Consider the following 21,278-nt stretch of genomic DNA (forward strand, 5'->3'; position numbering starts at 1 on the left):
TATTCATTAATGACGGAATAGTATTCTAAAGTGTTACCCAATGTTGTCGTTTTCAAATAAAAACAACAAATTTATTGATAATAAAAAAAATTATATTAGTGCTATCAATCAATAACAAAATGACTAATTAATCACACATTATTTTGTCAATTTTTTACAAATATTTTTATATTGTAATACTTTCACAGTGAATGTCCAAAATAATAACAACATAAAAACAGTATATTTTAAATATTTGTTTGTTGGCATCATTTTACTAAGCACTATGAATCACTAAGACTAGCCGTACTGCTAATGGTTATCTCCACATAAACCCATTGTAATAAATGTCACATTTAGCTGTACCCCTAATATATATCAGAGCTCAATTTTCTCTGTCTTTTTTTATTTTTATATTTTAAATATTTGTTTAATGGCATCATTTTACTGAGCACTATGAATCACTGATACCAGTATTGATTGTACTTCCGCATTATTGTATATCCGTATTGAGTATTTATATTTTTAACTAAACAGTTATTGTAAAGGCAGGTTTATCACTGAAAATTGTATCGTACTAAGTATGCTCTTTAACAGTATTATGGTAAAAAGGGAACACTATGGCAAGAGCTTTCTTACCTGAACGTGACAGAATGGCCGTTTCTTTCATGTCATTGTCATCCAGTTTGAAATGTTGACTACAAACATGGAGGTTTTTCAGATTTTCCATTGCGCATTCACTCCGTATTTATGATTCTTTGCAGTGGATCCTTCACTGGAAACCGAAAGTAACTAAACGTTTACTGCTAAACATTTACTCTTTGAATTCTTTGAAGTATTTCCTACTAAAGCAAGGTGGTATTTAACTCTTGTCAAGCGCATCCATAGCAGACTGGTGGGAGTGGCCTGGATGACAACATGCCCCGTGCATTATGGGTGTTGTAGTTTTCCTACCTATTTGGCAAAAGGGAAGACGACAGCACCGACTACCAGAAACATCTAAATATAATTTTTTTATCATTAAAATTAGTTATTAGCTAAAAAATCATATTACTACAGTGAAATGAGCAGAAGTAAACAAATTCAAAAGATTTTAATTGATGGATTCAGTTAAGAAGATCAGGACTACTGTAATGGGACAGGCCAAAATAACCATTTTCGGGGTTGTGGGATAGAGACATTTGAGATTAACTCCTCATTTTGGATTAAGTGTATGTTGGATAAGAGTCTACGGCAGGAAGCGTCTGCGCACGAAGGTACCTAATTTCAGACAGACTTCTAAAGCAGCGTAACGGTTTAATGATCTACAGCAAAATAGAGCGAGCTTTGGTGAAAACTACTGTAAGGCCGTGTGTCCACCAAAGCGTTTTTCCACGTGGCTGGCGTATTTTTGCAATTGTTTTCAATGGGAGCGCCGCGTTTTTAAAACGCCATGAGCGTAACGAGGCACTGAGCGTCTTTTTCACGCTGAAGCGCTGAGTGCTCAGCGTTTTTTACCGGTCGCCGAGAGTTGAAGAATGTTCAACTTTGGGTAAAACGCAGCGCTCATCACTGTCACTTTTTACCCAACCGTCCAATCACAGTGGAGGATGGGCGGGACTAATAACACACCAACCAACCGCCACATTCTGCTTGTACAACGTCAACAGATGACAACAACAAGCATAATACATTACATTGTATCGACATTTTAATATAGAATCAACACAGAAACAAAATATGTGTGAAATTAGATACTAGTAACACTTTCGTGGATATTCCGTATAAGCAAAGTGTCTCAACTGAAAAAAACGCAAAGCTGCTTAAACGCTCTCAAGCGCCCACAGATAGGCGTTTTCAGCAGAGCGCCATGAGCGCTTTGGTGGACACACGGCCTAAGTGAATATAATGACTACAATAGTAATTTCTCGCTAGAAATGACATCATAAGTGGAAAACTTTGATCAAAAATTTACATTTACACACAAACTGACGACCAGCCGCACCTTTCAGACGCCATCTTTATTTTTCTAGCTCAACTGTCACAGAATGGAACGCACAGGATTGTGGGATATCAAAGGCAGCGAAGGATACATCTATGCTGCCTTCAAAAATCGATCAGATGAAGGAATCAGGAGACAGGAAGTGAAACTAACACTGCATTGATGCGTTCCGACCTTGAAATGCGTCCTCCAAATACAGCGTTTATCAGTTTTCGAACACAGCCTGCAACATCTAACAGTCCTCACAGGACACCAAATTGCATCATATTTGTGAAAGTGGCATCAAAGCAGTTTTTAAGTGCGACACCATCAGACACAGCTGTCTTCCCATTAACCCCGGATTCAACCCCGTGCCCTGAACACGATCCGCTCTAAAAGACATTGTCAAATCCTGTAATCCAGCGGTTCAAAGGGTCGATTTGGATTGCGGCATGCTGTCGTTTGTTGACGTGATTGACCAGTTAGAGGTTCCATGCATATATTTATCTGCTGGATGGGCAGACTGAGACATTATGCTGTTAATTATTGGCTTTGCTGAGCATAAGCGCTTCCAGCAGTAATGGAGCTCTGAATTCAAGAACGTCTGGACCATCGCACAGCAGGAGAGCTGTAATTATGTGACAGAATGCAAATGTATTTTGGTCCTTGCTGCCTGTCAGCAAAACATATAAATTAGGATTTAACTCGCATGGATGAATTTGCGCACAAAGCGCTCGTTACTAACAATTTCTATGGTGTATTGATTGCGACGTTCAAACAGAGTAGCGCGGAATATGTAAAACTGTTGAAACCTGTTGAAACTTTCACGGCTCAGATACCACAGAAGCTCATCACACATTGACGGAATAATTCCCATGCGGAAAAATAGAAGCAGAATGAAATTAGTGTTTTTAGTGTGTATAACTAGTTAATTAAAATTGTCCGACAGGAGAATTCTGTCATCCAAATCTGAAGCGTCATGAAATTTCCGCCACATCTCAATTAATGTATTGTGTTTAATAGCAATTTGGAGTGGAAATAACATTTCAACACCTTTAAAATAAAATGGCTTAATTATCCTGCAGATGGTAATTTTATAGCTGAAACACACACACTTAAATAATATTTTCAGGATAATTTGACAAAATTGCAGCTTGATTGGAAATGGCAGGTGATAAAAGGTTTTTCACAACTGATATTTACCTCGATTTTTCTTAACATCACATTATCCCAGTCTATCAGTTTCTTTAAATTGTCCAGCTGGAGAATTAATTAAAACATATAATAGGAAATAAATATATGTGTTTGTGTGTTGTGTATGTACATTATATATACAGTATGTGTATATATATATATATATATATATATATATATATATATATATGTATGTATGTTTTATAAAAATATAATAATATATGCGTATATCCAATAATATTTAATATATTAAACTATTTTTAAAATATAATATATAGTACGTTTATTTACATGAACATAATATTCATCATCATTTTTATTATTATTTTATATGTACATGCAAAGTGTTTGAACCTTTAGTCAAATGAATAATGAAACGATACAATTCTGAATCAATCGTTGTTTCCTTTTTCTTTCTTACAGCTGAATTTCATTCTGTTTGTAAATATTGTTCGAGTTCTGGCCACTAAGATCCGAGAAACAAACGCAGGGCGCTACGACACGCGTAAACAGTGCAGGTAAGTGCATGAAATTATTGTTATGCTGGTACATGACCTCATATGTAGAGCTGTACTGGAGGATATTGGATTTGGGATTGTTTTGTTCACCTGTGACAAATTAAAAGCAACTCAAAATGTATAAAAGTACAGGTGCTATTTTATAATCTATAAAATATGTTCATACCAGCCCATGCTGCGGTTCGGTTCTGTTTTGCTGTGTTCTTGTGGTTGTTGTCTGTGAGGTGGAGTGTTTGGACATCATTGGTGAGATATCCAGAAGAGGACTGTAATTTTCCAGAGGGTGTTTGAAAGGCTTTCTCTTGAGAGAGAGAGAGAGAGAGAGAGAGAGAGAGCTCGGGTAGTGCTGCTTTCATTAATTGCGTGTTTCCCACTGGGTAAAAGTCACAGTATCCCTGACTAATAGTCTACGAGTGGAATTGACTGTAAGATCAGTCTGTATAGAGATAGTCTCTTATCATAGCTCACATTTATCAAGCAAATCCATCTAGTCTGTGATGATAAAGTCCTCGCTTGGCTTTGAAGCACAGTTTCACTGTCTGTGGCTCTTTAATGATCCTCAACACTGAAGTGGTGCATACACAAAAAAAAAAACCTCTACAACACGACGGGTGTTCTGGGTTGTTGCTAGGGTGTTCTGGGTTGTTGCTAGGGTGTTCTGAATGGTTGCTAGGGTATTCTTGGTGGTTGCTAGGGTGTTCTGGGTGGTTGCTGGTGTGTTCTTACACTTTACAAAATCAACTTGGATGTTTAAGTCATTTCAACTTAAATCACAACAAACTGACTTTAAAAAATGAGTTGAATATTGTAAAACTATTGAGTTAAAGCAATGTAAAAACATATGCTGTCATAACTTATTGATCATATAATTGTTTACAGTGTGGCGGTTTCAAGGGTGTTTCAAGGAATAATTTCCATGTGCTTGCTGTGGCATGGTAATTGGTTGCGACTAGGATGTTTTAGGTGTTTTTTTTGGGTGTTTAGGTTGTTTTGAATGGTTGCTCTGGGTGGTAGATATATGTGGATTTTGGGTGGTTCAAGTAAAATCCAGTAATATTGCTTAATAATGGTGACGTGCTGATGTCCATTTGATTGAACATTGGATATTTAAGACCAGTTAATTTTGTAAATAAACATTAAAGGAAATTATACTGGAATTAATCCCAAATCATGTGTGAACAGAATTAGAGCCCCTTTCTGGAGAGTGTTTTAAACCTACAGGGGTTTGATAACCTCAGGTGAAATTAATATACAGGCAGTGAAAGCCATTAATGACGTTACGGATGAACTGGCACATTCACGCTTTGCTATTAATGAGAGTCGGACTTATGCTCTGAACTTGAAGTAATTAAGCAATTTACATTGGATTTGAGTTCAGTGCAAGTCTCCTCAGCATCCGAAATGCCGCTGACTTAAAACTCGACTCAACTTTTCTCATTTTCTGGCCTGTAATGCGATAATAAGCCTCAAGAGAAACTTTGACTCTCACGCTCTCTGTGTCTCGCTCTCATTTTAACTTCAATCTCTCAGCTCTCAGTGCTGAGACGTAGGCTCTTTTCCATCGCTTTACTTGGTGTGAAAACCAAGACGATGATGTTTTAGGAAGTACCTTAGATGTACCATGGTATATTTGGTATAATATACGCTTTCTTCCACCCTCAATACCCACGACAGAGGTGCCCTTGTGTGTGTGTGTGTGTTCACTACTGCGCTAACTTGGATGGGTTAAAAGCAGAGGACAAATTCAGAGTATAGATACTTGGCCTTCCCGTCACATTCCTTTATTTCAAAGTACCATAATGTGACCATCTAACACCATTATCATGTATCATGATTGTAAAGTTGTTAAAGGGATAGTTATGGAAGCCTGAATTGTTTCCGCCACAGAATAAAACATCTTAAAAGATAATTCGACATTATATCTCGCAATTCTGACATCTTTTCTCAGAATTGCTAGATATAAATTCAGAATTCTGAGTTATAAAGTCCAGTTATAAGGAAAACAAGACTTTTTTCCTCAGAATTGCCAGTTTATAACTCACAACTCTGAATTTATAACATGCAATTGCAAGAATTGCAGAATTGCATGATATAAACACATAAAACATATAAAAAGCAGTTCTGAAAAAAAGTCAGAATTGCGAGATGTAAACTCTCAGTTGTGAAAAAAAGTCAGAATTGTGAGATAATAAGTCACAATTACCTTTTTTATTTTTTATTCTGTGGCGGAAACAAGCTTCCATAGATAGTTCACCCACCCTAAAATGAAAATGAATGTTTTTGTAATGTCGTAGGCCCTTCTTTCTTTTATGGACAACAAAAGGAGAATTAAAAAAAAAGTCCCGCTCGCACTCATCCATATAATGGCAGTGAATAGTGACCAGCATCAAGCTTTTTAAAAAAAGATGCAAAATTATCAAAGAATGATCCCATGTGACACATGTCCTGTATTTCTGGGGATATATACAAAATTAAATTTAATGTATTATTTACCCAAAATCCTGACCCTGGCCATTGGTCTTCTGTGCACGGCTGCACGTTCAAGAGACTCTTAGCTCCGCAGTTCACTCCGACTCGCCCATAAAAAGCACAGAAATCTTGGGAGAAATCAAGATTAACAAAAACGCGACATGAAATGCAATGCCTAGAAATCCCAACAAAGTAACCGTGTACTTTCTTCACTGAGTCAAATATCTCCGGACCGGAACTCCGTTTGTCTGATGACAGTCAGAATGAAAGTTGATACTCGATAACTTCTTGTTACAACGAACACAATGGATATATTAGCTAATAGAGTCTCATGAACACGCACATAGCGCAGAGACCGATTGCCAAGGTCAGGATTTTTGTTAAATAATACATTAAATTTCATATCGTATATCCCCAGAACACTTGGAATATACAGCATGACCAATGGGATCATTCTGTGATATTTTTGCGTCTTTTTAAAAAGCTTTATGCAGGTTTCTATTCACTGCCATTATATGGACGAGCGCGAGTGGGACATTTTTTAAAAACTCCTTTTGTGGTACATAAAAGAAAGAAGGGCATACGGCATTATAACAACACCAGGGTGAGTAAATTATGACTTAATTTACATTTTAGGTTGAACTATCCCTTTAAGGGTTGAAAATAGTGATGGAAAAATATCTGTCTGTCTGTGTCCAGGAAGCTTGCCAAGTCCACATTGATTCTGGTTCTGGTTTTCGGCGTCCACTACATCGTGTTTGTGGGAATGCCGCACACATTCACAGGTCATGGTTGGGAGCTGCGCATGTACTGTGAACTCTTCTTCAACTCTTTCCAGGTGAGTTACTGACTAATCTATTTCCTCTCCCAATAAATACTAACTAATGTGGTGTTAGATAACGTTAAGTATAATTATGTGTCAGTTTCCATTTCGGTTTAATTGGCTCTGTTGGCGTGATAAATAACTGCACTTATATTTTTCAAAAGCATTTTGTTGCTTATCTGTGGACAGTGTGAACTGCAAAACTAATTACGCCACATGGAATAAATTAAAGATAATATACGGAATAATTGAATAGATAAAATAAATTAAACTAAAATTAAAAGTTGTTGCAGAAGCTCTTTACTCTTCTGTCTTTCCTGAGAAATAAAAGTTTAAATGAATGCAATTAAAATAAAAGCTTTCCTTCTTTACTTTTCTGTCTTTTCTGTGAAGTAAAGTAGATTAAATTAAAAGTTGGTGTTGGATTTCATCAGAAGCTTTTCTTCTTTGCTTTTCTGTCTTACCTGCATGTGAAATAAAGATTAAAATAGATGAATTGAGATGAATTAAATTAAAACTTGGTGCTGGGATCCATCAGAAGCTTTTTTTCTTAGTTCGTCTGTCTAAAAATAAATGTACTTAAAATAAAATAAATTAAAAGTTTGTACTGAGATGCATCGAAAGATTTCCTTCTTTTTTTGTCTGTCTTTACTATAAAATAAAAATGTAAATAAATTTAAATAAAATAGATTAAATTAAAAGCTTTTCTGTCTTTACTGTGAAATAAAGATTAAAATAAATAAAATATTTTAATTTAATAAAATAAATGCTAAATTAAAATATGCATCAGCTTTTTTTTTCTTGCTTCTCTGTCTTTCCTGTGAAATAAAAGCCAAAAAACGGAATATTTATACTTATTCTTATTGAAGAATAGGTCTAAATATTTAGATTTGGGCATTTATCTTTGAATAAATGAATAATATATATAATACATATATTTATTGATAAATGAAATAGCGAAACCAGATATAGAGTACAAGTTTTTTTTAAAAGTAAGAAAGAACAAAATTAGTAATGAACAAGTTTGACAAGAAACTTTGACTTATGAAATTGGTGTTTATTGCTCTCTTTCAGGGATTTTTTGTGTCCATTATCTACTGCTTCTGCAATGGAGAGGTAAGTGTGGGTGGAACAACATTTATATTTTAAATACTGACACTTTAGCAAAGTTCGTATTCAAAGTGATCCTGTCAACCTTTCAGTCGAAGACAAAGATTTTAACGTCAGTCCACAACGTTGTTTTTTGCTCATGATCCTCGGTTCTATCCTAGGTCCAGACTGAAATCCGGAAGACTTGGCTCCGTTGGACGCTTGCGTTTGACTGGAAGGTTCCTGTAGTTTTAGCGAACTACCGCTACGGGTCGGTCCTGAACAGCAGCGGCGCCAGCGTCCAGTTCCAGCTGACCTCTGTGACCCGCAGTTCTGCCCTCCACACCAGCAGGGTGTACCGCTGCGCCGGTCGAACCAGTGTCAGCTCACACACACACGCCTCGCATATACACACCACCTTGCCCGGGTACGTCTTCAGCAACTCGGACATTGAGAGCCTCCCGCCTTCGATTCCGGAGGAAATCGACGAGGAGGCCAAACACATCGATGACATCACGCTCAAAGAAAGCGGTAAAAGCGTTAACGGCATCACCGTGCGACAGGAAGCCCTCAGCATCTGCTTCGAAGAGAGTGGACAAAGCACAACCCACGTGGATTCTGATGACATCATAAAGAGGGACGATGACGACACCCCTAAGGAAATCGCTAAATGCGCTGATGACATCAGGCTGAAGGATTCTTTATCTGTGAGGTACAACAGTTTGGATCAAGAGGAAGAGGAAGTACTTTAAAAAGCAGACTTAAAAAGCAGTTTGAAACCCATTTACTGTGGTCAGCGTAAAAGGAAAGTCGCCTCAGAAAAAGAGCTTGGGGGGGAAAGTATGACATAGATTGATTCATAGTAAGACCCAGAATGTGTATTAAGAAAGTAAATGGGGTCCATTTTGATTTAATGCTTACTTCAAAAATCACAATGAATTGCCATTTGCAACCCATTTCACTTTCGTAATGTGACGTATTTACAATTGAAACAGGATATTAAAAAAATAAACCTGGATTTTATCTTTCAGGAATTGATTGGATTGTCAAAACTGGTCATATGAAGCCAGACCTGAATGCGCGTTTGCTAAGAACGTGTATTCAGAAGTAAATGGGGTCCATTTTGATATAATCTTTACTTAAAAAATGATCGCAAGCCGGTCAAACAGAGGCTATACGTGTTGTATAATGCATGAAAATACTGGTTTTGGTTTGGTTTGGAGCCTTGCGTTCAAAGCCCAGTTTGCGAGAAAGACTAATTTCTTTGCTGGAAATTAGCATCATCGCACTGCCGTACAAGATTGTTTACGTCGTTAAGTTTGGTAAATTAAGTGTGTGTAAATATTTCCTTCACAAAGTGTCACTGTGTTTTTTTGCAATCAAATGATGTTGTTCAGTCAAACAATGCGATTCATTCATGAAACTCAAGCTGAATGAATTTCTGCGCAAGTAGTTTGTAAAATCATTCTTACATGTTCTTAGTTTATGCAAGAATGCCTTTGCAAATAATTTCCACAAATTCCTTCCGCTTGTTTTATGTTTGTAAAATTGTTCGCAAAACCAGTTGTGCATAAGTTGGTTTTACCAATAAATTTTGACAAATATGTGTTCTGCTCATGTTTTATGAATGCGACCCAATGTTCAGAGTTCTGCTTTGCGATGTAAGGATTTGATTCTGCTTTTAGCAAGACAATCAGTTGGTCGCTGCTTGGCATGAATGTTTTATTGTACAAATTTTGTATCAAGCTATTTTTTTACTGCGGTTTGCCAGTAAATGTTTTTCTTAAATTGTTTTAAATGTATTAAGGTTTCACGCAAAGGTGTAATAAACGCAATTAATCATACATTGTATTTCAGAATATGAGCTAACAATATTGCATGTGCATGCCAACAAGAACACTTAAATTTACATTGTAAAATGTAAAAAAATAAAGATTTCAAGAACACAGAAATAAGTATACAACACATTGTTATATACTTCAAAAATATCAAAAAGTTTTGATATAACTGAACTAAAAATCACAAATTTATATATTGCCAAAAGTATTGGGACACCCCTCCAAATCATTGAATTCAGGTGTTCCAATCACTTCCATGGCCACAGTTGTGTAAAATAAATCGCCTAGGCATGCAGACGCTTCTACAAACATTTGTGAAAGAATGGTTCGCTCTCAGGAGCTCAGTGAATTCAAGTGTGGGACCGTGATAGGTTGCCACCTGTGCAAGAAGTCCATTCCTGAAATTTCCTCACTATAAATATTCCACGGTCAACTGTTAGTGGTATTATAACAAAGCGGAAGCAATTGGGAACAACAGCAACTCAGCCATGGAGTGGTAGGCCACCATTGGGGGTCAGCGCATGCTGAGGTGCACAGTGCGCAGAACTCGCCAACTTTCTGCAGAGTCAATAGCTACAGATCTCCAAACTTCACGTGGCCTTCAGATTAGCTGAAGAACCGTGCGTAGAGCTTCATGGAATGGGTTTCCATGGCCGAACATCCAAGCCTTACATCACCAAGTGCAAAGCAAAGCGCCGGATGCATTGATGTAAAGCAGCCGCCACTGGACTCTAGATCAGTGGAGACGTGTTCTCTGGAGAGACGAATCACGCTTCTCTGTCTGGCAATCCGATGGACGAGTCCGGGTTTGGCGGTGGCCAGGAGAACGGGACTTGCCTGACTGCATTGTGTCAAGTGTAAAGTTTGGTGGAGGGGGGATTATGGTGTGGGGTTGTTTATCAGGGGTTGGGCCTGGCCTAGTTCCAGTGAAAGGAACTCTTAATACTTCAGCACACCAAGACATTTTGGACAATTTCATGCTCCCAGCTTTGTGGGAACAGTTTGGGAATGTTCCTGTTCCAACATGACTGCGCACCAGTGCACAAAGCAAGGTCCATAAAGACATGGATGAGCGAGTTTGGTGTGGAGGAGCTTGACTGTCCTGCACAGAGTCCTGACCTCCACCCGATAGAACACCGTGGAGACTGCGAGCCAGGCCTTCTCGTCCAACATCAGTGCCTGACCTCACAAATGCTTTCAGAAGAATGGTCAAAAAGTCCCATAAACACACTCCTAAACCTTGTGGAAAGCCTTCCCAGAAGAGTTGAAGCTGTTAATGCTACAAAGGATGGGCCAACTCCATATAAAACCCTATGGATTAGGAATGGGATGTCATTAAAGTTCATCTGCATGTAAAGGCAGACGTCCCAAAACGTTTGAATATATATATATATATATATATATATATATATATATATATATACTTTTACATAAAGTCAACATTTGTCATGTACAATATCAACATATGGACAGCTTCTAAAATGCAAACCCTTTTACATATGTACAAATCTTTACAAATATGCAAATTATGTAGATGTGTTTTAACTACACTGTATAATGGAATTAAATAATCCAAATCATTATAAATGCAATAAAATAAACATGAATTCCAGAAAGATAAACTTAAACAGAGGAGTCGTACCGAATTTTACTTCTCTGAAGTTCTTGTGTAAAAATACGTAACAATTCATGTTTATATTGAATGTACTGTATCAATCCAAACGCACAAAATTAATCGATATGTCAATACAAACATAAAAAAATGCTACAATATGGTACATTTGAATATCTATGAAGACTATAGGTTCACGTTAAAATATGATCATACAGGTGATCATTATGTAAATATAAAGCATGACATGTTCTTCCAGTGAATAGCTGTATCTGATGATCACAACAGGCCACACACATTAGTGAGATAGTATAGTTAAATGTAATTTGAATTTGAATAAGCTTCATCCTGAATAGCTGAATTAAAAGAAAGACTCAAGTGTTTACCGTTCGGTACCCCAGGGTGCCCTTAATGTGTCTTGCTCTGAGTTTAAATCAACTGTACAGCCATTTATGGCCCCGTGGGAGTCGGGTTATGTGTTAGTACTGTGATTACAGTTACATAACCTTTCCCAACAGGGCTCCTGTTTAATCAGAAAGTTTAGTTATAGAAAATAAATAGTCAAGGTAAGGCTTACAACCAGGGTTAGGTGTATCTACATCAGTTATTCAGCTATCATTTCCCTCTGATTTTAGGTTATGGGTTAGGAATACATTTTCAGACATAAATGTTGTGCAGGGTCAACAAAATAGGCAATGAAATTAAATAGTAACCGAATTTAGGCTTTTATATAAGTTTCCTGATTCTAAGATTTTTTCAGATCCAAAAAATGGAATGAAATGTTGTCGTTTCAGATGATGCTGTGTGCAGAAGAAACTACAAAATTCTCTACAATTCCTTGCAAATTATCTGAGCCATGCTGTGCATTTTAATTTTTATTTAATTTGATTATTCTAAAAATGTATATTATAGTATCTAACTATATATATATATATATATATATATATATATATATATATATATACATGAGCTTTTAAGATATTCATTGTTTAACTCTTAGTCTTTTTGCCAACAATTGTCTCATTTATGTCTTTAGGAATAAAACTTAACTAACCATAGGAATGAAAGAGCAACATCTGAACATTGTCCTTTTGTGGATCATATATTCTGAAATCATTTTTTCGATGGCAGACATTCTTGTCTAAACGGCAAAAACAAGCCACCTCCATCCAATTTCCCCTATAAAGAAGCTGAATAGATGTCCTCAGACTTGTGCCAATATTGATTTGCCTCCTGATTCGTTGCCCTTTTGAACATGCACACAAAGTCTTTTCATAGAAAGGAAATGGAGAAATGATTAACTTTAATGATGGCCATTGAGTAAGAGCAGGTGACAAAATGTCGCTTTCTCACAAATTATTATACCTTTTAAAATGCCCCGTCATCGCTAATCTTCCGAATTTCTGTCTCCATTAGCAAGCGCATCAATGCAAAATCTCCCACCTCCTTTCCTCTTTTAATCATCCATTTCCTGTATTTTCTGTGCTTATTAGCCACCACGACAAGCTCAGCCGGTGAAACCGATGTTAATGGGCTTCATCTTCAACACTCTTTCGCTTCAGCGAGGACCCCTGGGTTACTTTGCAGTTGGCACACAAAAAAAACTTCTGAATGCTTGTTTCTCTGCAACTCTTGTGTAGAAGTGCCAGAAGCATTGTTATTTCCATGCAATCTGTGAAAAGAATATCTCTCTTTTTTAACAAAAGGAAGGATATTTCAGGCGATGGCAGAAATCACATTTTCCCCACCACCGTTGCACAAAAATATGTTTTTTTTGTGTCTTTTTTTATTATCATGTCTAGCATGTAATTAACGGCTTGAGGCATAATTCGTACAGTTATAAGACTTGCCGCCAAGCCATAGTTTCATATCTCATTACTGTATCCAGTGAGGCATAACTTGCAGATGATGGCTTCATTACAGACACTAAACACTTTTATCTTATTTGAATGGTTTCATTTCTGCAGGTGTGTTTTTCAATCAATCTGCTGATTGATTTTTATTCGTAGATGCATCATTCTCCCTGGGAAATGTTATTGCTCAGAGATTGCACTTTCTTCTCTGTTATGATTCAAATAAGCCTCAGTGGCAATGGTTCCATCCACCGATTTTCATGCAAATTTTAGGAAATCCAATCTGATCTCACGAGAAAACGAATTAGTACAATGTGACTCGTAAACAAATTTAGGATTATTGGAAAAAAACGTAAGGTAGCTCCAGCCCTAAATGTACCCGTCACTGGGGTGTAAGCAGATAGTTTGAAAACGTATGAATGAGATTATACGAATTCATACTAATTAGCCACCAAACGGCAAAACGTAAAATAGTTACGAATTGCCATGAAATTGTGTTAGGATATCACATAAAAAAAAATAGCAAGATGTGCATCAATTCTTAAAAAAACGTATGCACTCTATGGGGCGGATAATTTTTTATCCGATAAGACAAGCACATAAACTACTATGGAAACCGAATAAATCCCTAAAAAAACCCACGTGACTTTGTGTCGACAAAGGATGTGATTGGGTAACTGGACTAACCAATGGACCAATCGCATCGCACAGCATCTCAAATGTTGCTTATTGTGTACAATGTAGGCTACACTGATTGCAGCAACTTCCATTTTTATTTTTATTTTGCACCAGTTTCCCAGGAAGTGCCAATTTTGTTCTCTTGAACACCTGGGATAGGTGCACCACGATGCACCACGGTCACATAATACATGGGCGAAAGTACCGACCTAGAGTTTACAAAGCGAACTTGCAAAGATTAAGTCAAACACCATTTAAAAAAAAAAAAAACGATTTTGAAGTTGGAAGACAAAATGAGGTAGGATCTATCTTACCTTTTTGAACCGGAACACGCGTGACCTTTCAAGACGAGCATTTGTGGTTAAAAAGTATAGAAATGTTTGTATAGAAAATGATTTTTTAGAAAATGACCGATGGTTTCGCTAGATAAGACCCGTATTCCTCGGCTGGGATTGTGTAGAGATCTTTGAAGCTGCAGTGAAATTGCAATTTGGATCTTCAAACCGTTGTACCCCATTTAAGTCCACTATATGGAGAAAAATCCTGAATGTTTTCCTCAAAAACCTTAATTTCTTTTCAACTGAAGAAAAAAAGACATGAACATCTTGGAAGATGTGGGGTGAGTTAATTTTTAGGAAATTTATCCTATAAGGTATCTTTGTGTTAAAGATCCCAACAAAGTTTCTAAAAAATTGATATTTTATGTATAAATTCAAGATGGCCACCAATTTGACGGATGTTTTTCACAGAAACAAAGACACAAAATATGAATCATATAGCCCAGAAAAAATTAACTTAATGAGAAATATTTGAGTTTATATTGAGATCTCTTACTTTTGATTGCAGATTTTGGCAACTAGCAAAGTTTGAAACTTTATTGAGATTCTGAAACTCATGTGTGGGGGGTATGTTTCTCAGAAGTAAAATTCTGGAGCGGGAGCCTTAAGCATAAGTTAATTTGCGATCCAACTGAGAAATCAGATCTCATTTGTGATTTTGCTTGCTTACAGACTATGAAAACCAGCACCAATTTAGGAAATTCAACCGTTGTTATTTCTGGTTGTTACTCACATACACTTGCATGCAAAATAATGAACACCAAACAAACCCTATAACAGTATACTAGGGAAAGAAACACTTGAAATAATGAGATCGCACTTATACACACATATATAACGAGTTCTCCATTTCAAAACCTTGAACATGGAGTTTCCAAGTGCTCGTTGATATTTACACCTGCTAATTATACAGCAAGAGGCCATGCAGAGAGCAATGATTAAAAAAAAAATTAAGCTTTACACGCACCACAGCTTTGTTTCCCTTTTTGTTGTGTTGTGATCTGGAACATTAGAGATTCTGATCTACATCGGGTGGGTGTTGTGATGGATGGAATATATGGGATTTGAAAAAGAATGTGATGATAATTGACAGTAATGAGCTGAACGGGCCCAGTGGCATGGAAATCAACGTACTGTAAGTCTTCAGGGAGAGACTGCTTCCTTGTTTCCTGTTCTTTGATGATGATGTTCTCAGGATCTGTGCTAAACAGAGGTTGCAAATGCATATTCACTGAATGTAAAGGGCTGGTTCACACAAGAATGAAAATTCTGTCGTCAGTTACATCAAGAGTAAATCATATGTCTTTATTTCGTGGATTATAGAGGAATATTTGGGCTGCTCAATCTTTTCTGGAGAAAAAATGTGTTCTGAGTAATCGCGATCTTCACTGGTTTTAAGCGGCGACATGCTGAACGCACAGCCCCACAGCAAAATAAATTATTTTACCCAAGTTTCCACTTTGCTGTTTGAATTGTGAATTTATGGAGGAAAAAATTCACAATTCTATTCTGAATTTTTAAAAAAAATCATGCTTTGGTGGCAAATATATGATGAAATTATGACATAAGTCACAATTATGAGATGAAGTCAAATTATGAAATAAGTCATAAAAACATATGACATAAAAATGTGAAATTATGGCACACTGTCAAAATTGACTTAAGTCATAATTATGACATTAAAAAGTCCTGACATAAAGTCGAAATTAAGACATGCTTTTTGAAATTAAAGGGGCTATGTGTAGGTTTTTACTTAAAAAAATCTTTAAGATAGAGTTTTCATTTGTTCATGTATGAGCCAACCATGATGTAATAAAAAGAATGACACCTTGACTGTCCACCACGGTTGCCTCTATCAGCCTGTAGGCTCAATTCTGTGGAGGAGTCGGGCCCGAATTGGCGCGAAAATTCACAAAATGTGACGTCATGCGCGTTCTCGTCTACTTGGGCTTACATCCGTACGGCACGGCAGCCATTATTAGTAAGCAGCGGCAGTCGGTAGTGTTTTCAAATGGTGTTTTCTTACCTCAAACATTATGCTGGTGAATCTCGATGAGCCGTCAGTGGTTGCTGCGGCAACCCTGGTTGATGTGGTCGTGCTCGTACGAGCGTGTGCACACCGAGAACGAGCGTGAGACTGGCTGCAGTTCCTCTAACGGCCACTGGTGTCAGTAACTGTTAGAAATTTCAGAACCTACGCAATGCTCCTTTAAGACAAGTCAATTATGAGATGAAAAGTCAACATTATGACAAAGTTGGCATTATGAATTCAAAAATAATTACCAAGTCATAATTTTGACACAGTGTTTCATAATTATGGAAAAAGCTGAAATTATGAGATAGATACTGTAGGTCATAATTATGAGATAAAAAATGTGAGTTATTACATACTAAGTCATAATGACACAATTATGATGCAATCACAGTGACGGAATTATGACTTTCTGTGCAATTATTATTTTATGTCAGAATTTGTACTTTTTGTCATGAAATGTCAACTTTTCATTTAATATGACTTATGTCATCATTTTGACCTTTATATAGTATATCATAATTTCGACTTTTCATCTCATAACTAGGACTTAGCTTCTCATAATTTTGACTTTTTGTCTCATAAATAGGATTTAGCTTGTCTTAATTTCAACTTTGTATCTCATGAATATGACAGTAGCCAATATCATAATTTCGACTTTTCATCTCATAAATAGGATTTAGCTTGTCATAATTTCGACTTTGTATCTCGTAATTATGACTTAGTATGCCATAATTTTGACTTTTCACTTGTCATAATTTTGACTTTTTAACTTATAAAAATGTCTTGGCTTATCAAAATTATGATTTAGCTTGTGACTTAGGCTATATAATAATTTCCACTTTTCATCACATAAATATGGCTTGTCATAATTTCGACTTTTATCTTATAATCGACATCTCCACAATGTAGGCTACTGTATGTTATCAGGGATGGCATGGCAAGAATATGCGTAGCCTTCTAGTGAGTTGTCCCTGCGGTTTGTAGCCTACGCGTTAACATACGAACAAATGAATTAAAAACATCCAGTGCTACCAGTGACGAGTGAATCTAGACTTTACACAGGTTCCTTTTAGTGGATCATATTTTGGTGGATTAGTGGGGATATTTTGGGGATATTTATTTTTATTTTATCAATCAATAAATTCCACTAGAAACAAACCTTGTTGTATTATTTTATTTTAATTTAATACTGTGAAGCTGCTTTGATACAATCTGTATTGTGAAAAGCGCTATACAAATATACTTGATTTGATTTTGATTTGATTTGATCAAAAACATAGGCTACAGCTCACTACCGATTCACAACAACGAATGACGGTGAACCAAATCACTGTCTCACAAACTCATGAAAGTTAGAATCAGTCAGATGGATCTTTCAAATGGATTCGTTAGAGTGGTTATTTGTTTATTTTATTAATTCCTCTGTTGTTTTTCACAGGAGTCAGTCAGTCATGCAGGTTTGGAACGACATGAGGTGCATAAAGACAGAATTAAATTTTTTGTGTAAACCATTCATTTAATTTCTCACTGAATGTATGTGTATATCCATCACAATGGCCTTCTGGCTGTCTTATTACACTGTTCCTGCTCCGAATGTCCCTGTCTCTTCATTCTAACACTGTCATTAGATGCCATTCACGTTGCCCACAATGCAATTTTAGGGAACACGATTTGGCTCTCTGTTCTCTCAAATTGTCCCCATCATTCTGGTATGATAAAAGATTGTGTAGTCAGCGAACTATCACATATTCAGATAGACAATACTCAATCACACCATATTGATGTTCTCCCACTATACTCCATTTGTTATGTTGCAATGCATTGTGGGTGATTGATTTTCTCTGTCTTGTCTTTCTGAAGGAATAACTGATATGAGATTGTGTTAGAGAAGCTTGACTAAAGAGATCCAAACCAATAATGAGAAGTTGAGAGAGAAGAAAACAAAAGTTCCAGAAAAGAGATGGGAGAGGTGTACTAAAACTACCCATAAGCCCGCAGGTTTTCTATTAACTGGAAACAGACTGACAGTGGACTGCATCATTACTAAAGAACTTACAAAAGAAACCCATGTTCTTTGCAGTCCAATTCCCCCTGAACGGTAAGTGGAAATTCAAGAGAAAAGCAGTGGTACTGCACATTTTTTGATCTCGTTGAAGGCTCATTTGTCAGAAAAGACCGTCTGAATACCCATGAGCCCTCCGTTTTTCTTTTAACTCTGGTCTGTATAGTACATCATTATCAGTGTTATCATTCTCAGCGTTTGTAACAATTAGGCCAGACACATGATCTCGTTGTACATTGGCTAATATTCAATTTTGACCATTGCTCTCTTGTCTCGAACGTTTTAACTGCAAAACGAGTTCTGTGTGAACCGGCCCTTATTTGTGTCTTGCAGTTTTTCCTCCGATCGATATTTTCATTTCTTTTGCTTGAACTTACAACTCATTAGCATTTAACCATCTACCAAATGTTTATGCTAAAAAAGCTAAAGTTATACTGAAGTCGTCAATGCCGGCCAGTTGTTTGCGTAGTTAGTTGCGTTAAAACGAACGTGTGATAGTGATACCAGCAGACAGATGAGCACGCTTATTTATACAGCAGTGATTTACAAAAATATAGATCTGTGAAATGTTACGCGTAAAATATTTAATTCATGAGGTCATACCTTCTAAACATTGTGTATTTTGCTCCTATGCAATGTCTTGCCCATAGATGTCCATTCATATCATTTTAAAGGCACACTATGCAAGATGTAACTTAATATACCTGTAACAGCTTCGAAATCATTTTGATGGTAAACGAACTCGCAAAACCATCCCGATAGCAAAGCGGGGGCGCTGGCAAAACCAGCAATGCAGGTTTGAGAGTTGGCACCCCGACAAATCTCGCGAGAATCACGACTTGATTTACGGCACGACGTCACATACATCAACAACATATGAAGCAGCCTCTATGGAAGACGCTAGCACGCATTTCAGACGTGAGAGTTGACAAAGAAAACGAAGAAAGCGTGGTCGGAAGAATGCAGAGACGGCTCTGCGTGAGTGGTATTTACGACAGTAACATTAAATACAAGTACTCCACAGCGACTCTAGGGGGCGCTGTTTGAGAAAAAACGGAAACTGCATAGTGTGCCTTTAAAGGGATAGTTCACCCAAAAATGAAAATTATGTCATCATTTACTCACCCTTATGTTGTTCCAAACCTGTATGAGTTTCTTTCTTCTGTTGAACACAAAAGAAGATATTTTGAAGAATGTTGGTAGCTTCTTGGTAACCAGACAGTTGCCATTGACTTCCATAGTAGAAACAAAATATGGAAGTCAATGGCAACTGACAACTGTCTGGTTACCAACATTCTTCAAAATATCTTATTTTGTGTTCAACAGAAGAAAGAAACTTATACAGGTTTGAAACAACATAAGCACACGTACATCACGGAGACGTCTATTTGATGTGCGTGGTTACGTCTGGAAGACTTATTTTTCAGAGTGTTTGCTCATCTGCAATAAGTCTATAGGACGTTTCCTGTCAGATGTCAAAAAGACATTTAGAAAATGTCTTTAAGATGTTTATGATTTAGAATGTATGTAAAACTGACATCTTAAAGACGTCTATCAGATGTTAGTAAACAGCAGATGCTTTTCAGATGAAGTGATCTTTAACAGACATCTTGCAGACGTACGTGTTAAGAACATTCTCGCGGTGTTTGTTGTCGTCGATTACCACAGAACGCAATTTAGATTTGTCGACTTAAACCAGCTGTAAGTTTAACTTGTAACGTTGCTCCACAATTTAACTTGAATGAACTTTGCGGAAACATTTTTATCTTCTCATGATGGTTTGTACGACGCTGAGAAACTTAAAAGATTTGTAGCCTTAAGAGACGTTGTTTTATAAGGCAAATGTAAAATTTATGAGCCAGAAATTTGGGGACAGATCCCTTTGGTTGGTTCAAATTTAACACTATTTTTGATGTCTGAAAGCTGGTTCAATTGATGGAACAGTTTGAAGATTAAATGTTAAAATTCTTCCATCAGTAATGAGTCCTGAGGAAGCAATACATGCAGAAAAAAGACGTTAAAACGATATATATTTGGATATTGAAGTGACCATGCAGTGAGCCGAATACAAATATCTCTTTATGATGCAGGGCTAGACAGGAACGTTGACCTTGAATTGCTGTTATTCCTCTTGTCACAATGACTGTGGGACTTCAGCACAATAACCACAGCAAATCACTACTATTCCATGCTCTAAATCCATTCAGAAAGTGCTGCAAATGGTTTTTGATGTCACCGGGGCATTGCAATTATTAAATGTTCCTCTTGTAGATTATCAGCACTTCCTTCTGTTCACTTATTGTGTTTGGGTGAATAGTGCGGTATTGTTGTTCTAATAATTATGAATATTAATAGGCATAGCCTATGTGTTCACACGTGTTTCATATCCGGTGACTGATTTCCTCTCATATAAAGAAGGTAAAGAATAAAGATGTTTGTAGTTAAAGGATCTGTTTTTCTTGAACTTGTGGTGTACACTTTCTGTGAACTCTGCAGTGTTCCTTAATAAATAGCGCCACTATGTGGCCGAAAAGGCATAACATAAACAAAGGGAATAATAGAATGATAAATAGTAAAGAATAATAGAGTCCTAAAGCATAAATTAAAAGCTATTTTATTTGTGCATTTATTTATTATTATCAGTTACTATTAAATAGCAATTGTTAAATTAAGATGTATATATGTGTAATTAGTTTCTCAAAGAAAACAATCTGTATTTGCTTTCTGTATTTATTCTCAGTTATAAAAAAAATCTTGCTAAACCGAAAATAAACTATAATATTGAATTAAGTTCATCTTTTGAACAACTAAATCATGCCGCATTTATTCA

The 21,278-nt window shown here is 36.6% G+C and overlaps 1 protein-coding gene across 1 annotated transcript in view; it reads left to right on the forward strand.

The window, feature by feature from the left end:
- pth2rb (parathyroid hormone 2 receptor b) overlaps positions 1-9,632 on the forward strand; it is a 28,617-nt gene extending 18,985 nt beyond the window's left edge. The window contains exons 10-13 of the mRNA XM_084117261.1: positions 3,557-3,651; positions 6,820-6,958; positions 8,018-8,059; positions 8,215-9,632. Coding sequence (XP_083973387.1) covers positions 3,557-3,651; positions 6,820-6,958; positions 8,018-8,059; positions 8,215-8,784 — 846 coding nt within the window. The 3' untranslated portion in view covers positions 8,785-9,632. The remainder of the gene's footprint in view (positions 1-3,556; positions 3,652-6,819; positions 6,959-8,017; positions 8,060-8,214) is intronic.
- Positions 9,633-21,278: the final 11,646 nt, after the last annotated feature.

This window comes from Abramis brama (genome assembly GCF_963993115.1).
Source record: "Abramis brama genome assembly, chromosome: 6".
In the NCBI taxonomy this organism is placed as follows: Eukaryota; Metazoa; Chordata; class Actinopteri; order Cypriniformes; family Leuciscidae; genus Abramis; species Abramis brama.